This window comes from Chamaea fasciata, unplaced genomic scaffold (assembly GCF_029207755.1).
Source record: "Chamaea fasciata isolate MVZ Bird 193981 ecotype frontalis unplaced genomic scaffold, bChaFas1.0.hap1 SCAF_2, whole genome shotgun sequence".
Taxonomy (NCBI): domain Eukaryota; kingdom Metazoa; phylum Chordata; class Aves; order Passeriformes; family Sylviidae; genus Chamaea; species Chamaea fasciata.
In genome coordinates this window covers 4,948,884-4,967,170 of record NW_027094087.1, presented here as the reverse complement: position 1 = coordinate 4,967,170, position 18,287 = coordinate 4,948,884, and the positions used below count along the sequence as shown (strand labels likewise).

The 18,287-nt window shown below is 49.8% G+C and overlaps 1 protein-coding gene across 2 annotated transcripts in view; it reads right to left on the bottom strand.

Moving 5' to 3' along the window:
• Positions 1–18,051, bottom strand: part of IGSF3 (immunoglobulin superfamily member 3) — a 94,251-nt gene extending 76,200 nt beyond the window's left edge. For both annotated transcript variants that reach the window (XM_066208174.1, XM_066208181.1), the window contains exon 1: positions 17,909–18,051. In XM_066208174.1, the coding sequence (XP_066064271.1) occupies positions 17,909–17,951 (43 nt within the window). In that variant the 5' untranslated portion in view covers positions 17,952–18,051. The remainder of the gene's footprint in view (positions 1–17,908) is intronic.
• Positions 18,052–18,287: the final 236 nt, after the last annotated feature.

Here is an 18,287-nt window from a genome sequence, read left to right as displayed (position 1 = left end):
CACTTCTTTTTTCGTTTTCCTGCATGCTCTGCAATCCCTTCCAATATTAAAAACCAGAATGTCCCTATTATTGCTGTAATTCACCTCATAACATCCCAGATGCTTAAATACTCTCCCAGGAGAAAAGAGTGTAGAGTCCCAAATCTCACCTTCACATCATCCTTGCCAAAAGGAAACAGCATTTACTATCCAGGCTTTCATTAAAGGAATTCCCTCTCTTTCATCAGATCTCTTAAAATACTTCTGATGCACGGAGAGTCTGGTTTCTTACCTTCCCTCAAATTTATTTTTCCTAAAGAAAAACAAAGCTTCCTGCTCTCTTTATCTAAAACACAGGGAGGGAGGACAGACATACAAGCATCTCCCTCCATCTCCAAACAGAAACACCACTGTTTTGGCCCATCTTTCCATACTCCTTCAAGTTGCTTATTTGGTTTCCTTGCTCCAAGTGACTCCAGATTTTCCCTTACTTTGGTAAGGATGACACTTAGGAGTTCAGCACCCTTATTTTTCTCTATAACCTCCACTTGCATCTTTGCTCTTCCAGGCAGGGTGAGAGCATCTCCTTTTCAACCTCTAAGCTGGAAGCCTCAGGCAGCCATTTATTAATTGCTTAACCCCGAATTGATTACCTTCTACAGAGAGAAACTTAACAACGATCTGTTAAATATTGGCAGGCTGGAAGCGCTGATGACAAACCGCCCTGCTGCGCATTCCTTCCTACCTCCCAGAGCACACCATTCCTCCAGCACTCCAGCTGTATCCTTAGGCACGGGTCTGCACCTGCTCCCCACCTCCTTTGGAGCACACGGCTCTGTAGAAATAACACTACAAAGAAGTTCTAAAATGTACTATCTAGAAAAGAATGCAGCCAGGGCAATGTCTCCCTCTTCCTTCTGGCATGCTAAAAAAAACATTTGTGCCCCTCAGCCACGACCATCAGCACCAGAGAACATTCAGTTTGCAATGGCAAAGCTGCCACCTTGTACTTTTTCAGCAGAAAGGGCTTTCAGGTAAACAGCAAACTGACTTGTCCTCCAAGCCAAGTGTACTGGCTAAAAGCATGCATTTCTCCAAGATAGTTTTCCCACCCCACCCTAAAGGATCACAGGAATATGAAGTACAGCCATAAAGCAGCAGTTTCCATTTCCTCCCCGCAAATTCATCTGGATTCTTCCCTGTTCGCTAAGCAGCAGCAAGATGCTGCCTCTCAAAACTTCTGTGATTCAGTCAGACAGCATCCCTGAAAGACAGACAAAGATCCAGGAAGATTCTTCAGCTTCCTGCTCCCTCTTATTCCTAATTAAGACATTAGAACTCCTTGTCTGCATGCACTATAATTTATTAGTTTGACATGCTACACAGACTATCAGCAGTTGTCACCAAACTACCAAGGCTCTCATTTCAAATGGGAGGACAGGAGCTTTCTGGCATTTGCGAAGGAAAACAGAACAAAACAAAACAAGGGATGCAGAAGCATTTATGTTAGTATTTCTTCCAGGCCGGGAGGGAGGAAGGTACAACCATTCCTTCTAAGCACAGTACTGCCATCAGTGAGCAAGAAGGACAACCATGCAATTCTCCTCCCTGAGGAGGAACAAGCCCATGCACCAGGGGGAACTGACCAGCTGGAAAGCACAGGAAAACATTTTTATACTAAACAAACAAACAAAACAACACACAGCGGTGAGGGGTAACTGCACACTGGCACAGGCTGCTTCAGGAGACTGGAGTCTGCACCCTGGGAGTATTCAGTCATCTGGACATGATCCTGAGCAACCTGCAAGGGGCTTGGACTAGGTGATCTCCAAAGGTCCCTTCCAACCTCAACTACTCTGTGAAGGACTCTGCAAAATGCATTTTCACCACCGCTGTAGACTCAGTCACCTTAGCTCAGCACCAAGCACCTACGCAGAGCAACCCCACTGCACCAGCTACAAAGGAAAGGTGGTAAAAACACCCTCATCCCAGGAGACTCGGTTTAAAAATGTGGTTTCACAACGCAGTTAAGCTGATCTAGGTACCAGCTGCCACGGCAAAATAGCAGTCTTGCTTTCCCACTCATTTTATTCCTAGCAAAACACACACACACTCCTCTCCCCATGCCTGACCTCTACATGAGCTGAAAATAGAACGACCCGAGGAACGAGTTTTCGCTACCAGAACAGGAACACCTTTTTCTTTGGGGGACAGGGGCAAACAACCCTTTTAATTAGCAGCTGGGATATAGCACCAGCTCAGCCACACGGTGAGACAGCACCTTCAGAGAGCCAGCAGATGGGTCAGGAGAGGAAAGGAGAGCGGGGCAGGGTGTGAGGCAGTGCCAAGGTCCCTCTCTGCTGGGACACCCTGATGGCAGAGCTCTCACAGGCCTCATGCAAAGGCAGCAAGTGAAAGAAGTGCTGCAGGTGCTTGTCGCAGGTTACTCCCCATCACACAGAGCAAAAGAAAAGGGTTCCAAGCCACACCACTTTCGGCAGGCAGGAGACTTAATGAAGCCTAGCTTCCCATGCCTTCAGGAGGGAGGCTGTCTCTGAGACTAATGACTTGACTGCAAGCTCCAGCTGGAGCTTCTCCTACAGCGGGCACAGTCATTTGGAGGCACTGCTGAGGCCCTTGAACAAAAGGGGCTCCTTCAGTCCCCTGTCACTGCCCTGATTCAGCTACCTGCTCTTCACAAGACGTGCAGGAACTCGTTTATTTCCAAGCTCTCTACTCCCGTCAAATTTGTGTAAAATTGGCCAAAGGGCTTCCAGGTTGTGTGGAAAGCATGATCAGATAAGCCCTCTTCCTCTGAGAACCCAGCCTGAGGAAACACAGTGAGAGGCAGAGGCTGGGAATCAAAAACCACAGAGGGAAGAAGCGCTGAAAAGAAAAGGTAGAACAAGGCTAAGAAGCGCTCTAAAAGGGAAGACACAAATCTTGCATTTGGCACAGCAGAGGAGGAGGAACTAATTTGAGAGTTCAGGGGAACCAGCAGACAACGAAAAACCTGAACGAATTTCAGAGGCAGAGATGGATAGGAAATGCTGCAGCCTACACTCCTTAAGCAGAAAGACCCAGGTGCGTGCACATGCATGTAAGCGAGCACCAGAGAGAGGTTAAAATTTTGAACTGAACAGACATACAAGCCTGTAACATCAGCAGAGAGAGGCCACTCCAGTTTTCACGAGTGGACAAAATTACAAAGAGGCAGGGACTACAGAAGATCTGGACAGGGTCATAGAACAGACCCCTTGCAGCCACAGAAAAACAAACCCTGAAGCTGCTAATACAGGGTAAACTCATGAGGTCATAAGAAAAGCTCTGTCAGAGGGAGGAAAAGACAAAGACAACAGAACTTCGAGGAAATCTCTCCAGGAAGAGACCAAAACTAGTTAGTGCAAGGTCAATTACAAAGTCAAGAAAGGTAGTATTTGATCATGACCGAGATGTAGAGCAGTGGGGGCTATTAAGAAAGCCCTGGCGAAGTAAATCACAGAGACAGACTAAACTGGCAGAGGGCTGGGAGGCAAAAGCTCCAGACAGAGCATCCCATGGGGCTTGCAGAGGACACAGCAGCTGCTGCTGCAGGAGGAGGGGATAAAGCAGCTTCGCATTGAAGGAGAGAGGCTGTGAGTAGGAAAACAAATGACGGAGACAAGGGGAAATGAGTTGGGACCCTTAAGACAAGCAAAGAGGTTGGAAATTCTGCCTTTGTGAAAAGCATGGAGAAGGAAGGCAGCACAGAGAAAACCAGCAGGGAAAGACAGACCGTCATTTGTACGCCAGTTCTCTTCATAAAGTTGCTACAGTTTGAGAAGCAAATCTGAAGGTGGGGAAGGGGCTATCCAAGCTTGGGGGGGAATAACACCATCAGCATCCAGTAAAGCAAAAATTAGATGAGTTTACAAGGGACAAGGCAGAGAGGGAAGAGGCCAAGCTCTGAGATGGGGAGGCCAGTGTGGTCAGACGACTCACGCCAGCCTCATGCCACTGCACGACAGCAGGAGCAGCAGATGGTGGGGCTGGAGATGGCAGAGAGGGCAGAAAAAGTGTCCTGGGGATGGGGAGAGATGCCACTGCGTTGGTGGTGTAAACAGCTATGGGGCAGAAATGCTGATAAAGGAGGAGTGGGGGGAAACCCAAATCCAGGGTGCACAAAAAAAGCAGCAGCAGGAGTAAAACAGAAAGACCCTGAAGGGGAGGAGCAGTGCTGACTGAAAATCAAGACATGCAAAAGGCTGGCTGACAAGCCAGGTACCTCCTTATGGCATGGGTGATCCAGGCACAGGGAGGAATCACTCTGGACTAACCAACAGCATGTGCTGAACAAGAGGGGCCCCAGCCTTCAGCACCAAGACAGCACACGCGAGAGATGCAACAGGGAAAGGGACACGACCTTAACGACTGCAAGTCTCATTTGATGTATGGAGTCTGGGAAAAGCTGCAAGTTGGATTTTTTCAGGATTACAGAATCAGCTCAGCAACACCACACCTCGGGCACGGGTCCAAACGCCCTTCTGCCTCCCAGAACAACGAGATGAGATGGGGCAGCACGGCCTGAGAGATGCTCCAAAGGCGATAGATACATCCTCACTTCAGCAGGAGCAGACTTGTCACTTAGTAGGGCTGCAGGTTTATCTGAAGGTCTGAAAGAAAGCAGGGTCCCAGCTTCCAGATACAGAAGATGCGTTTGAAGGTGACTAAACAGCATTTTTCACTGAACAAAAAAACCTTTCCTGATCAACTCAGAAAAGGAAGGGTGGGGGATGAGGTAGATCTTTCCTCCGCTGATACACCACTCGGAGCATCCTCCTGCCTACACTCCCCGGTGAGCAGACGTATGCAGAAGTTTTCATCTTCAGCTACTTACTTAGCAAAGCCTAGTCCCCTCTGATCAGCGAGTTAAGGAAAGGCTTACGCAGCTCTCAGGGAAGGGAGGGTTTTATTTATCTGATTTCAGCATGCCCAAGTTATCAGACTCTAGAGGAATTCAATTAATGAGAATAAAACTCTTGTTTGATGCAAGTCTGGAAGGGTGCAGTGGGTTGGTTTTTTTTTCTGTAAATAGCTGCACCCCAGAGATTTTACACTGATTATAAGCCTTAACAGCGACCAAGTTGAACAGATTCAGCAGCTGCACCGAAACACCACACACGCTCCAGATCTGTCGGGGACTGACACAGCTGGAGGAGACCAGCACAAAGACAGGGAGAAGGGAGGGCTGGAAAGCTGGGACTGCAATCCCAGAGGAGCTGCTGAGGCCATCCCCCTCCTCACCTCACAGCAGCAGCAGACTGGCGGTGAGGGTTGGCACGGGTTTCACCCACCAGCACAGCTTTCTGAGTACCTGCCTGCAGCAGCTGTGAAATGTCACCTCCCAAGACGAAGGCAGAATTAAATGTCCTGCACAAGCTCGTGAGGCTTGGGCACTTGGCTGCTCCTGGTCAATGTCCCAAAGCACACAGAGGCCGGCCTGCTGTGTCCCTGGTGGGGAAGGTGCCCCCATGCTCACACCTGCTCCCCGTCAGGGCTTCCTGCCACCACAGCATCCCCTGGGTGCCCTGGTGTGGAGGGAGCACGACTGTGGGGGCAGCAGGGACATGGGGACCATGGCACACACTGCCTTGGGTTCCCAGCTCACGACAGGCCACTCCTGGTAAAGGCACCAAGCTGTCACCAGCCGGACAGAGCTCCTGCCCTTCCTGGCAGTGTCTGTCCCCACTGGCTCTGCCCAGGCCATGCCACACAGTGAAGTGGCACAAATGGGGGACAACCTGTCTCCCAGGGGGCTCCAGCAATCCCAAGGGTCGGCCCCAATGTTTTAAAGGTGGCAGCGGTCACACCTGGGCTCGGGCTGGTCTCCGGCACTGTGAAAGGGAGGGAAAGAAAGAATTCCGATGGCAACACAGGCTTTGGAGAATTTTACTCAGATAATCCTCTCCTAAGGTTGGCCAGCTGGCTTTAAAGGGAACAGACGGAGGAACATTACAAATCACTGAAGCGATGGGAACCAAACACAGGGCGCAAAACTCCTCTCACACAAACGCTTCTTTTTAAATCCTGCCCATGAAGATAAGCACAGCTCCGAACACTGCTCCCAGGCGGTGCTAGTCCTAGGAGATTCACCCAATGTTTATTCAATGCACATTTCTCCAAAACCCACATGGTACATCCAGCCAGGGAACCGAACAAACATCCATAATTTCCTCTGACACCTCCTAGCTACGCTGTTCCGACAAAAGCAACCAGCGCCATCCAGTACCACTGCATGCCAAAACAACAAAACAAAACAAACCACCACCCAAAAATCCCTGTTATCCCTGCTTCCTTACTAAAGCCCTTCAACTCAGCGAGCCAGTAAGAGGGAGGAATCACAGGCCGAACCAGTCAGATTCCATCAGCTGCTTAGGACAGCACCAATAATATCTCCTGGCTGTATACTTGGGAAAGACATGTAGGTGTTTCTACAGTCTACTTACAGAGAAACCCCAGGAACTCTCCCCTCTCTTCCCTAAGGGAGATTCAAGACATTTGAGGTTTAACAGCTGCAACAAACAGCATCCTCTTACTAGAGAAAATATTCAGGAACAAGATAACAAGAGACACGGTTACTGAAACAGGATGAAAACATGGAAAAAGCCTCTGGGGTCTAAGTGCTGCCCTAATGACTACAGACTGCTGCTCAGAAAAATCTGAATTCAAGTATACAGCTCTCATCACCACTTGCAGATCAAATAGGAATGGCAAGATGCAAATCTTGCTGCCTGCAAAAGAGGTAATCTAAGACACCATTTGTGAGCAGCCCGCTAGCAGTGCCACAGCCCCTGCAAACACAAAGAAATAAAAACCTGCAAATGCCCTTGATCTTGCATTCATTCCCCAGTAGATTACCATGCTGAACCCAAACATCACCACTTTAATGTCTGGAGCAGTTGAGGGCACAGTTATTATTACACATGAAATAGCAAGGGCATATAATCTCTATTCAAATTTGATTGCAGACATGGCAGATGGGTTAAAAAGATGAGTTAGAAGGAAAATAATGCAAACTATTCCCTTTAAAATAGTTTTAAGACCAGTATCTTATTTATTTCACAGCCAAGAGGTAAAGCAATTCTACAAAGCCAACTCAAAATTAGCAGATATATTTTCCCTTTACACCAGAAAAGAATGCAGATGCTAAACCTATTATATAGACAGTGAAGTGTCATCAGAGCAAAGAAGGCAAAAAATAGCTAAGTTATCTGTAAGATGACTAAGCAAATGGATTTTCAAAAATATGCTTTCAAATACGACACCCTTTTCTTAGAGCTGCATACATCCGTTTAGCTTTGTTAATTTCTCAATTCTTTCTTTTGATAATTTATTTTTAGCCTCCCACTAGCATACTTCCCCAGAAGCCTCACTTCACCCTACCCACACTCAAGATTCGCATCCACATACGGAGGATGATTTAGAAAATGATGCTGATCACCCCAGTAACTATGGAGAATCTCTACTGCAGCACTTTTAAGATCACGTACACGCATTTCCTTTACATCTGTCCATCTGCTGGAAAACTGGACTCCTGCTGTCTCCCACCCTTATTTCTACATCCTCTTCACCATCCCCACCCATCTCAGGGGTCTTCACCACTCCACTGGTACCTTCCAGGACTGATGAACCCTCCTTTCTCATGTGACCCTTGCTCCTATAATTTCTGCAGGTAAGAAACAGCCCACCTCTTTCCCAGGCCACCACCAGTGCCAGGAGGAGAAGGCTGCTTGATGCCACCTTAGGAGCAGCAGTGGTTAGGGCCACACTCCCCAGCACCTCTCCACCACATGTGCTGCCTGACAGCAGCCAGGTTTGGAGGCTGCTGGTATCAGCTATGGTCATGCTCCCCTGCACATCTTCCACCAACACCCAGATATCTCTGTAAGGAAAATTACCCTTTCCTCAGATTACATCTCTTCAGGGACTCAGTTGGCACCCACACAACCGCAGCCTCTGGTAATCTACATTTCTGAGGTAACAGCAGGACTTGGTGCTTGGCCAAGCCTCCTACTGAGACATTTTTCTGCCACGCCAGAGCCCTGCGTACGGCTCCCCTCTGACACTTCCATTCCTCATGGAGGGACGGGTACCCTAAAGAGGGCGATGAAACAGTGGAATGAGCTGCCCAGGGAGGTGATGGAGTCACCACCCCTGAAGGTGTCCAAGTGCCACAGGACACTCAGTGCCATGGTCTGGGTGACGCAGTGGTGCTGTCACAGGTTGGACTCAGTGAACTCAGAGGGCTTTTCCAGCCTAACTGATTCTGTGATTCTGAGGCAGCTCCTGCTGCCAGGAACCCAGCCCTCAACTTCCAGAAGCCAAGCACAAAGTTCTGGGATCAAGGTTCCCAGTAAGCAGGCTTCCAAGGCTCAAACCCATCACACTGAGATCATTAGGATGCTTTTAGTAACATATCCCAGTGGATCTGCTAGAGCTGCTATTAGGCATTTGACACACAGAAAATCCTTCCTCACATTCACCTCCCTCCTCTCCCTCAAAACAAACCAGCCTAAAAAAACCAAGGGGATCCAGATGAGAGCCAGAAGAAGGGTGACAAGAGCTTAACAGGGGCAGGCTTGTGAGAAGAGGTGACAGACCTCTTTGAGATCAGCTCAGGGCAGTCTCAGATATCTTTCCCCACTGCTCCAGGAGGAAATAAACTCCTTCCCACCACACATTCGCAGTCACATTCTTCCCTGCAAAGACTGAAGGAAAAAAAATAGCCCAAACACCAGAGCCAGGCACAAACCAGAATAACCACTGAGGAAGTTCTGCCCTTCCTTTGCTTGGCAGCCACAGGGTAGCATCTGCAGAGGGACCCTGCAGGCACAACTGCACAGCTCAAATGGAGTGGATGAGGTGTAAGAGCAGCAGAAAATATGAAATAAACCCAAAAACTAGACATTTCAGGCAAGATTTATACATATAAAAAGAACCAAGACAAGGTGCCTCTATGCTCTAATGATGATCTGAGAGATCACCTCTTAACACATGTCTCCTCACACATAAGCAAGGGGAAGAGGTGGGATAAAAAGCAACTTGAGGTGGGATAAAAAGCGACATGAGATGAGAAGAGCATGTTCTGATATCTAAATATGAAGATGAGCAGGTAGATTTTACACTCTCCTTGTAGCCCTTTGGACTCTGGACAACTTTTGCCCCCCTGCAGTACAGGTATCTGAGGCTGGACTCTGAGTCCTGCTGGCAGGAAAGGCACCTGAAGCCAATCTTGCTCAAGTCCAACTCATTTGGAGCAGAAAGGAGTAAGTGCTTGGCAAACTTCAGGCATTTGGCAGCCGCACACTCTAGATTAGATTTAACTGCCAACTAGCTCATGGCATGGGGCTGATTAGACGAAACAGCTCCTGAGGTGCCAGCGACCCATAGATTAATTGTGCTGCCGTAACACGGATGGCTGGGATGAATCACAGCAGCTCCACGTTGCAGTCACACGGGCCGTGCCCCACGCTCGGCAAAGCAGAGCTCTCATTCACACAGCACAAACAAGAGAGCTTGGGCAGGTAAGTAACACCATAGAGCTCAAAGTAAAAATCAATTTTCTTCTTTTTCTAACACCGAGAGTGAAATCAATCAGGCCGTAACAATCTCCTCCACGCCACGTTTTCTTCCATGAATAAGAAAAAAAAAAGCTGCCTGCTTGCTTACAGACAGTAAACGAGACCTCAGCCCTAACGCTGCGTCTTTCCTCCCCAAAAGATCCCATGGCACCTTTTAAGCCACTCTCTCTACTCCCGGCAGCCAAGAACAGAGACAGAATGACTTGCCTACAACTACACCACAAGCCAGAAGAAAGCAGCGGAATTTGCACGCTGTGACTCCTGCTGTAGGCGTCAGATCACCCCGCAGGCATAAAGGTCAAACCCTTCAGCAGGAGCTCTCAAGATATTGTCGGCGGGCCACGAGCAGCCAGCAGAAGGCTGGGAGATGGCACCATGCCAGCCCAGTTTCTCTCGGTATCCATGTCCTTCCTTGGAAAGCGCCTTAGCACCTGGCAGGGCGGTTAAGCGCTCATCCCCCACAAGACGGAGCAAACATCCCTCCTCTGTAATGGGATTAGACAGCAGAGCAGGAAAACGGGACACGGGAACCTTCAGGAGAGGAAAGCAAAGCCTGACAGCGTATTCAGGAGGGTGGAGGAAGCTGAGGGCCAAGATCTGCTTGAGAGGGGAAGGAGCATAAAGCCCTGAGTCGGGGAGATGAGATGAAATGATACGGTGAGAGGGGGCAGAGCCCTCTGAAAGCATACCGGAGATAAACGCACTCAGATAATTGCTCAGAACGGAATAAATATTAGTAAGTACTGTAATTACCTCGAATGCCTCACAAAGCCGTAAGAAGAAACACGACTAGAAAGAGAGGCTGGCACACAGATGCTTGTTGGGAAGCTCCTATTTCAAGCTATCAAGAGGGAACCAACAAGGCCTGACACCCAGGTTGGTAATTTTCAGCTTGGCAGCCAGCCAGAGCCCTTTGGCTGGATCCTAGGTACTGGGTAACTCGAGTTAATAAGTGCCAGATTCCAGCACTGTGATTTTTCCAGAGTACTGAGCTTCTGGATGACTTCTGGCAACAACCAACTGCCTTCTCGTACTCAAGGTCCAGCTTCCCTTTCAGACAGATTTGGAGGAACTTGGGCAGATTCCTGTGTTCATGGTGCTGATGCTGAATGGAGACAAAACGATTAATCCAAGATGAAAAAAGCTCAATTTATCTAAGCAGACAAATCTTAATAACCTTGCTGAGATGAGAGCCCTTCTTTCCCAAAGAAACAACCAGAAATTCTGCTATTTTGGGGCTCAGTATCTCATCTTCAAGCCTCCATTTTTCTAAAAGCCTCAGAAACCACCCATTTCACAGCAGCCTGGGTCAGTGCTGAGCTCGTCTCCAACACAGAACAGACATTTAGTGCTACAGAGTCTGCTGAAAAATAGATCTACCTCACTCCCTGCTCCAATCTCCTCCCTTTGACAAGCTTATCAACTTCCACACAAAGCCCAAAAGCCATAAAAGTGACAGCAGGCCCCAGGCAGACACATCAGGAACGAAATGTGGGAGGAACCAGCAAAAAAACCATCCCAAAAATCCCCAAGATGCACCGTCACTCACTTTTATTCCCCCTGTAATCACAATGAGTCTGGAAGGGAATATATTTGCTGGGAAGCAAGACTATCAGCTCCTGTGAGCAGAGCAGGGAGCGCCAGGCAAATGACAGCAATTCCAGACTCATGCCACTAGTTAAAAACTCCCCAAAACTTAGCAGTGTCACAACAGCTATCAAAAATCACCTCCAAACACATCAGAACCCGATGAGCTGTTCTGCAAGGGGCAGAAAAACAACACCCAGAACAGCAAAGCAAACAACTGGCATTAGTGAAATGCTTGACAGTGCTAATGGGCTGTGCAGCTGCCCCAGATCATGCTCTGGATCCCAACTGGGACAACTTTGCTGGTCAGGAGGGGGTGAGGGTGCCGCTGGAGTGCAGGAATGAGGAGATTCCAGCGCAGCTCCTGGTGACACAGTCTGAAGTCTGCCAAAATCAGAAGAGACAGGAGAAGTGCTAGATGATTTTTCAAGTCCCAGATGGAATGAGTATCTTGTTTGGAAAGAAGTCAGCTAAGAGGAGTGGTAAGTACACTGCTCAGGAACAAGACAAATACAGACAGATCCTCACTATCTGAGTTTTCTTTTGTACTCAGAAGTCTTTGACACTTGAAAAGCTCTGGGCATGCTGAAAGGCCTGGCATCAGGCAAGATCGATCCTTCAGAGCCTGTTTTCCTCTATCTTTCTTACCAGCTGGGTTCTTCACCTTCCTTCTTCCCCTAATGCTTTCCCTTGGCTCATCGTTTTTACAGCCTGGAGAAAGAGAAGGCTCCAGGGAAACATCACTGCAGCCTTTCAGTGCTGAAAGGGGGCTTATAAAAAAGACGGAGAAAAACTTTATAGACGGCCAGACAGTGATAGGACAAAGGGGAGCAGTTTTAAATGAGAAAAAGGGGAGATTCAGATTAGATGTTAGGAGGAAATTCTTTACTCAAGAGGGTGCTGAGGCACTGGAACAGGCTGCCTAGAGAAGCTGTGGATTCCCCACCTCTGGATGTGCTCCAGACCAGGTTGGATGGGCCCTGAGCAACCTGGAGTAGTGGGTGGCACCCCTGCCCACAGCAGGGAGGGGGTATGGAACTAAATGATCCTTAAGGTTCCTTCCAACCCAAATCACCCCATCAGTCTGTGATGCTTTTCCCACTCCTCCACTTTACAGCGCACCACCTTGTACCTCCTTGTGTGTGGATCATTGCCCAGTAAGAGGTGGAAATGGACCCAGAAATACCAAGGAAATACCAGCACGGGAGTGAAATCAGGAGAGAGGAGCCACAAGAGGGTTCAGGCAGCGGTTTCGGCCAGAACCTACAGATTAAACACTAAGCAGGATACAGCAGGCAGCCTCTGCCAGGGGCTGGTAACACCTAAAAGAGTGGCTGGATCAAACACTGCGCTCACTGGAGGGCTGAGTAACTGCTCACACATCCTTGGACCCACAGTAATGAGGCCTTGGGACATGGAGCATGCACAGCCCAGCAAACTGGGTAACCCAGCCAGATGAACTTGCCATGCCCGACGGCCACCTGCCTCCACAGCACTCCCCTTCCCTTGGGATCCCACTAACATCTGCAGGATCACGTGAGGAACAGATCTACTTTCATGTCACACACACACACACAGTCCCTCTAGGTATTTACTGGGTTTGCCAAGTTAGCTTTGAGATCAGACAAGTCCCTCCAACTGGTCCTCACGTGAGCACCCTGACCTGCACCCTCCGCTGCCTGCCACGCTGGGCAGGAACCAGGCTGGAACATCTCCTTTCAGGAGCATCCCTGCTTTCTGGCATTTGTTTAAGTACTGTGCAGCAAAGGTACAAGTCCTGAGTGTCAAAGTCTCTCCCTTTCCAAGAAAGGCTACCCTTCACTTAGCTGAGATGGTCTGGTTTTGTGCTCGTGTCCAATTACTCGCTGAAATGTGACTTTAACAACAGTCAGAAAGGCAAGAGTTCCTCTTGTCTCATTGCCACTTGCTAATTAAACCTAACAAGAAAAAGCTTACTGACTTACATCACTTGAAACATGTTCCTGATGGAGACAGGTTGAGCAACAGGTTAGAGTTGGATATGACACAGAGGCACAGACACCCCAGACCCACCGACAGCAGCTGCAGACACAATTTCTTTGCCTTGCAATGTGATCAAACCCAGCTTTGTCAGGAAAGGCTCCATTTTAGCCTCTCCATGGCTGATAAGAAACAGATGCTAAACGTCTCTTAATATTCTAACGCAGAGAACTATTCCTTAAGAAGATTTTATATGACTAGGAAAGAAATACCAATATAAAAATGGAGTCAAAACCCATTTAGCACGTTATCATTAAGAAGTATTCAGGAACTTCAAAGCCAGAGGCAAATCACAATACAGCAGTTTTCCAGACACTTGCTGGAGGGCCCAAACGCCCTTGATGCCAGTAGACAAGTCAAATCATGAGCTGAGGAACCCTAGCAACAATAAGAAAACCCTATTGTGCTGAAAAATCTTCCCCTTCCTTTCAGGTGATTTTCCTGGTGCTTTAAGTTCCTGGGCAGGAATCCTGCAGATTGTCAACTAACAGACAGCAAAGTGCACTCTTTCAGGTTACAGCACTCTGATTCACCCAAGGTAAACCAATGAAAACACCCCTGGCTTCAAACTAGACTGTGTAACCTTTAAATCAATGACAGAATCCATGGTCAGTTTTGTATGGATAAGAAAGAAACCAAGAAAGACCAAAAGAAAAAACATAAAAAGATTTTTTTTTTCAAAAAAGGCCATTTCCTGGTTAAAAAAAACCCCACTCAACAAGCCTCCCAACACTGAAGTGATGCTCTCCCTATGACCCTCTCTCTCCCACCCCCTTCCCTGTGGTCTGCAGCACTGTTTATTTTGCCTTTCACTTTATATAATGGGTCCGGTAGAAGTGTTCTAAGTACAAATTCGATTTGCAATAAAAACTGCTTTAATAAAGACATCTAACTTGACGGAAGGTCAACTAAAAGACAACAATTCGCATAAACCAAAACCTCCTGTGTAAATAAACAGGATCTGCAGGAGCCTCAGGATGTCAGACAGTCTGGCCAAGATTGCAGGGAGGGAGTCTGCCCACGAAGAATTACATCTGGGGACACGCAGGAGTGGAGCCTGCCAGCCTGGCTCCGATGCCTCCCACCTTAGGGACACTCAGAGAGCCACACACAGGAGTGAGGCACTGGCCAGAGCCATCTGTAGAGCATGTTCCCCAAATAGAGCAGAGTCACAGCCACCCCAGCAGGCTGGGGATCAGCCCAGGTCCGGCACTGCACACCACAGTGATCCCGAGGCAGCCGACACAGGCACGAGGGCAGCGGAGTTGGCTCCAGAATGAAGCTGGAAGCGGAGCACTCGGGGCAGACGCAGATGGAGAAGGCACAATCTTGGCCACTGCTGCTAACAATGCATCGAGGAGCAGATGAGGCGCCAGCAACGCTCCTGGGCCGCGAGCTGTGGTAAACAAAAAACAACCCCAAACCCCCCGTGTTGCAAACGCCCACTACCGCTGTTTTCTCCACGTGTTTTCCTCCAGCCCAGCAGTCCTCAGGTCTATTGCACCTCGACTCGTGTGTCAGCCTCTGTTCCCCGCAGCCCGTGTGCCTGGGCAGGCAGCAGAGGAACAGGAGGACGCAGGAGCAGAACTCCTGAGCGGCAGCCAAGCGCACGCTGCTGCTTCCCAGCCAGCACCCCTTCCCCTCGGGGAGACAGGCTGGAAAGACTATCCCTTCATTCTTCAAGAGCCACCCCGGCATGGGTATTTCACTCCAACGTGCCATTCGCAAGCGAGCTGCAGCTTCGAGACCTTACGCATGCTCTGCTCCCCTCTAGGAATCGCAAATAAATCACCAATTACTATGCATGAATAGAGAGAGGAAGAGGGTAATGAGTCTATGTACATATATACATATGCAATGTTTGAACACAAAGAGCCGTAAATTGCATTCACAGGTGGTATTCTGGAGACTGCAAGAGACTCAAAAGCAGAACTATTCATAAACCAGTCACTGACATGAATGAGTTCAGTGTTCCCCAGAAGCCTATTGTGTTTCCTATATATTACGCTATAAATATGAGGAGTATCAGACTTTGCATCCCTGAAAAAAAAAAAAAAAAAAAAAGAGGAGGTAAATCTTGCAACTACACATAGGATTAGCACTGGCTGGCACAAGTATTAATGGTCTCATTGCTGCATGAGGATTATTTACAGCACTTGCTCTATTTTCCCATTTTGTACTTGCTGTGATGAAGTGCCACTTGTTTAAAGAACCCTGTAACAAACACTGCAGCATGGGGGGAAAAAACAGCAGAGATCTACAAATGTTACACCCACATTCCAGATGTGGGTTTTCAGACCCTCGTTTCACAGTTACTTGGATTTTGGTAGGCAGTTAACGCTTGATATGTTATAATAAATCACTCACCATCTCTTTCCATAACCACAATCCCTCCTTCAGTGGTTTTAATGAGTTTACAGAAGGGGAAGGAAAGAATGAGTTACATTTCTTTTTCTGCATATTTGACCCATAGTATCTCATCCCCAGACTCCAGCATTCACAATACTTGCTTGGAAAGCAACAGTCTTTTCCTAGTCAGTCACATTTACGTTACGAAACGTGCATTTTTACTCAGCTAAGTCAAATGATGTCTCCGTTTTACAAGGGGCAACCTAAAGCACTTCTGTGTGACTTGTGGCTTTGAGGCATTGTCACACACCTCCGGCTTTATTAAAACTGGCAGCTGGGCAAATGCAGACCAACCGGAAGAAAAAAGTCCAGGTGAAAAGAAGGAAAAGTAACTCCAGGCACACACGTGGTACACATCCTACCCTTAAAAACAGCCTCACCTCCAGCACAGGGAGGCCAGCACGGTGTTTTTACTAACTAGACACGTCCATGGGGTTTGGGGACCAGTGAAAAGCAACCGATCCTCCAAAGCGACAGATGACAGCAGCCCGTCTCCCGGGGAGGATCAAAGCAGGTTACGGACAGTTTTAGGTCAAACGCAGAAAGGTAATTCCTGCAAGCAGGGGGTCAGGGCGGCCTGGGCAGCGGGCAGGGCTCCGGGTGAGCACCAGCATGGGGTGTGGAGCGCAGGGCTGGCGGGTCCCAGCGGCGGGGAGCCCCCGGCAGGAAGAGGGATGCCCTCGGCAGGGGGAGGGATGCCCTGGCAGGGGGAGGGATGCCCCAGGCAGGAAGAGGGATGCCCTCTGCTGCTCCTCCGCCGCAGCAGCTGGGCGTGCTCCGGAGGGAGCGCGCACCGACCCACGGACCCGAGCGCTCCATATTAGGAATCCCTAATCCAGAATGGAGCTATTGTTCTTCAACAGCAGCGATGGAGCGTGCGAAGCCAAGGCTGTGCCCTTCGCCTACACCCATCTTGCGGGCTACGACAGCCTCCTTGCACTCACGGAGCAAAGGCACCCTGGATAAACTTAGCTCGGAGAAGGCTTTTTCTTTTTCCCAGGGAACCCAAGGAAGCAAGCTAGTGGTTAGGGGAAGTTTGAACCATCTCCAAACCATTTCAAAGAGTTCGCTCCCTCTCTTTGCTAAAGGCAGGCAGAGCACATCACCCTCCCACCCCCCTCCAAATTACAGACGTGGAAGCACGACTGCAATTCTAGTAGAGATCTTGTTTCCAAATTGGCAGAGCAGGTATGTATGTGACAATTCTCAAGACAGCAAAATTGCCAGCCCTGCCGCTTCTTCCCTCAATAGCATTAATGCCAGCAGAAAATCATACCAATGAAAAGGCAAATCAAAACAGCTCCGAGGTTGCTCTGCACACACACAGGCAGAAAGCAGCGTGAGGAGGGTGCCGTGCAGTATTTTCCACAAATGTTCCTACCAACTCATCAGCACTTAAGCCTCGCACATTGGTCTGCAGCAAAAAGCGTAGAGGCGTTTTAACTGTCTTGTATTCTGCTTTTCCCAGATTTGTAGGAAGGAATCCCCCACAGCATTCCCACAGCATCTCTCACCCAGCGCGCTGGGATCCCAAAGGACTTGACAGAAGTGTGTACAGTCATCCCTGGGGCAGGCACTTGTGGGACGGGACAAAACCACACGTTTAACGGTTCGCGAACCGCCGGCGCAGAGAAGGGACCACGGGAGGACTTTGAGAGGCAGCACAAAGCAGTCAAATTGCATTTCACGGCAGCAGGCTCTGCCTTCCCTCTACATTTCAACGCGCTCCTCCAGAGCCAAGCAGAGAAAGCACTTTGTTTCTGCAGCCTACCTTACCCCAGGCATTTTCTCCGCTTTCATTGTGCAAGCTCAGCACAGACCCGTGTAAGTCCCTACCCTTACGGTTCCCCTCCGAGACACTCCGCGACCCCAGCATCAGCCTCTGGACGAGGCTCGCCTTCCCAACTCGCAGCCGGAGCCCGCCCGGAGACGGAGCTGCCCGTCCCCTCTGCTCCCACGCCCCGGCCGGACCCCGCGCCGCGCCCCGGGGCGAGGAATGCTCACCGGGGTACTGCGGCTGGAGATGAACCCCCGGTTTATTTTATACATACATACATACATACATACATACATACATACATATACATATTTACGGTCTGGTTTGGTTTTTTTTTTTTTCCGCCACTCCTCCCTCCGACCACAGGAGCAGCGCGGGCAGTGACAACTCCCGGGGACAGGCGCTTGGCACTGACAAGGGGCGACCCTCCCGCACGCCCCGCGAGGGACTGCGCCCACCGGGTGTCCCGTCCCGTCCCGTCCCGTCTCTCCCCTCCCGGCCGGCCACGGGCACTTACCGAGGAGCAGCAGGGAGGCGAGCTGCGGCCGCAGGGTCCGCATGGCTGCCGGGGCGCGGGGCGGCGGCCGCCCTTACCTCCCGCCGCGGGGCGCCGCGGGCCGCCGGCTGCCGGGGCAGGCGTCGCGCCGGGCCCGGCGGCACAAAGGGAAGGCGGCGGGGCCGGCACGGGGAGGCGCCAAGGCAGGCGGGGGCATCGCCCCCGCAGCGGGGCGGCCGCCGCGCCTCCCCTCCGCGCCGACGGCTCCCGCGGGAGAGGCAGCAGGAGCGCCAGAAAAAATCGTCTCCTCCAAGGGGCGGAAAAAAGAAAGAAAAAAAAAAAAAAAAAAAAGAGCACCGGGAAGGTGCGGAAGAGAGGAGGCAGCGGAAGGGGGGGTGGG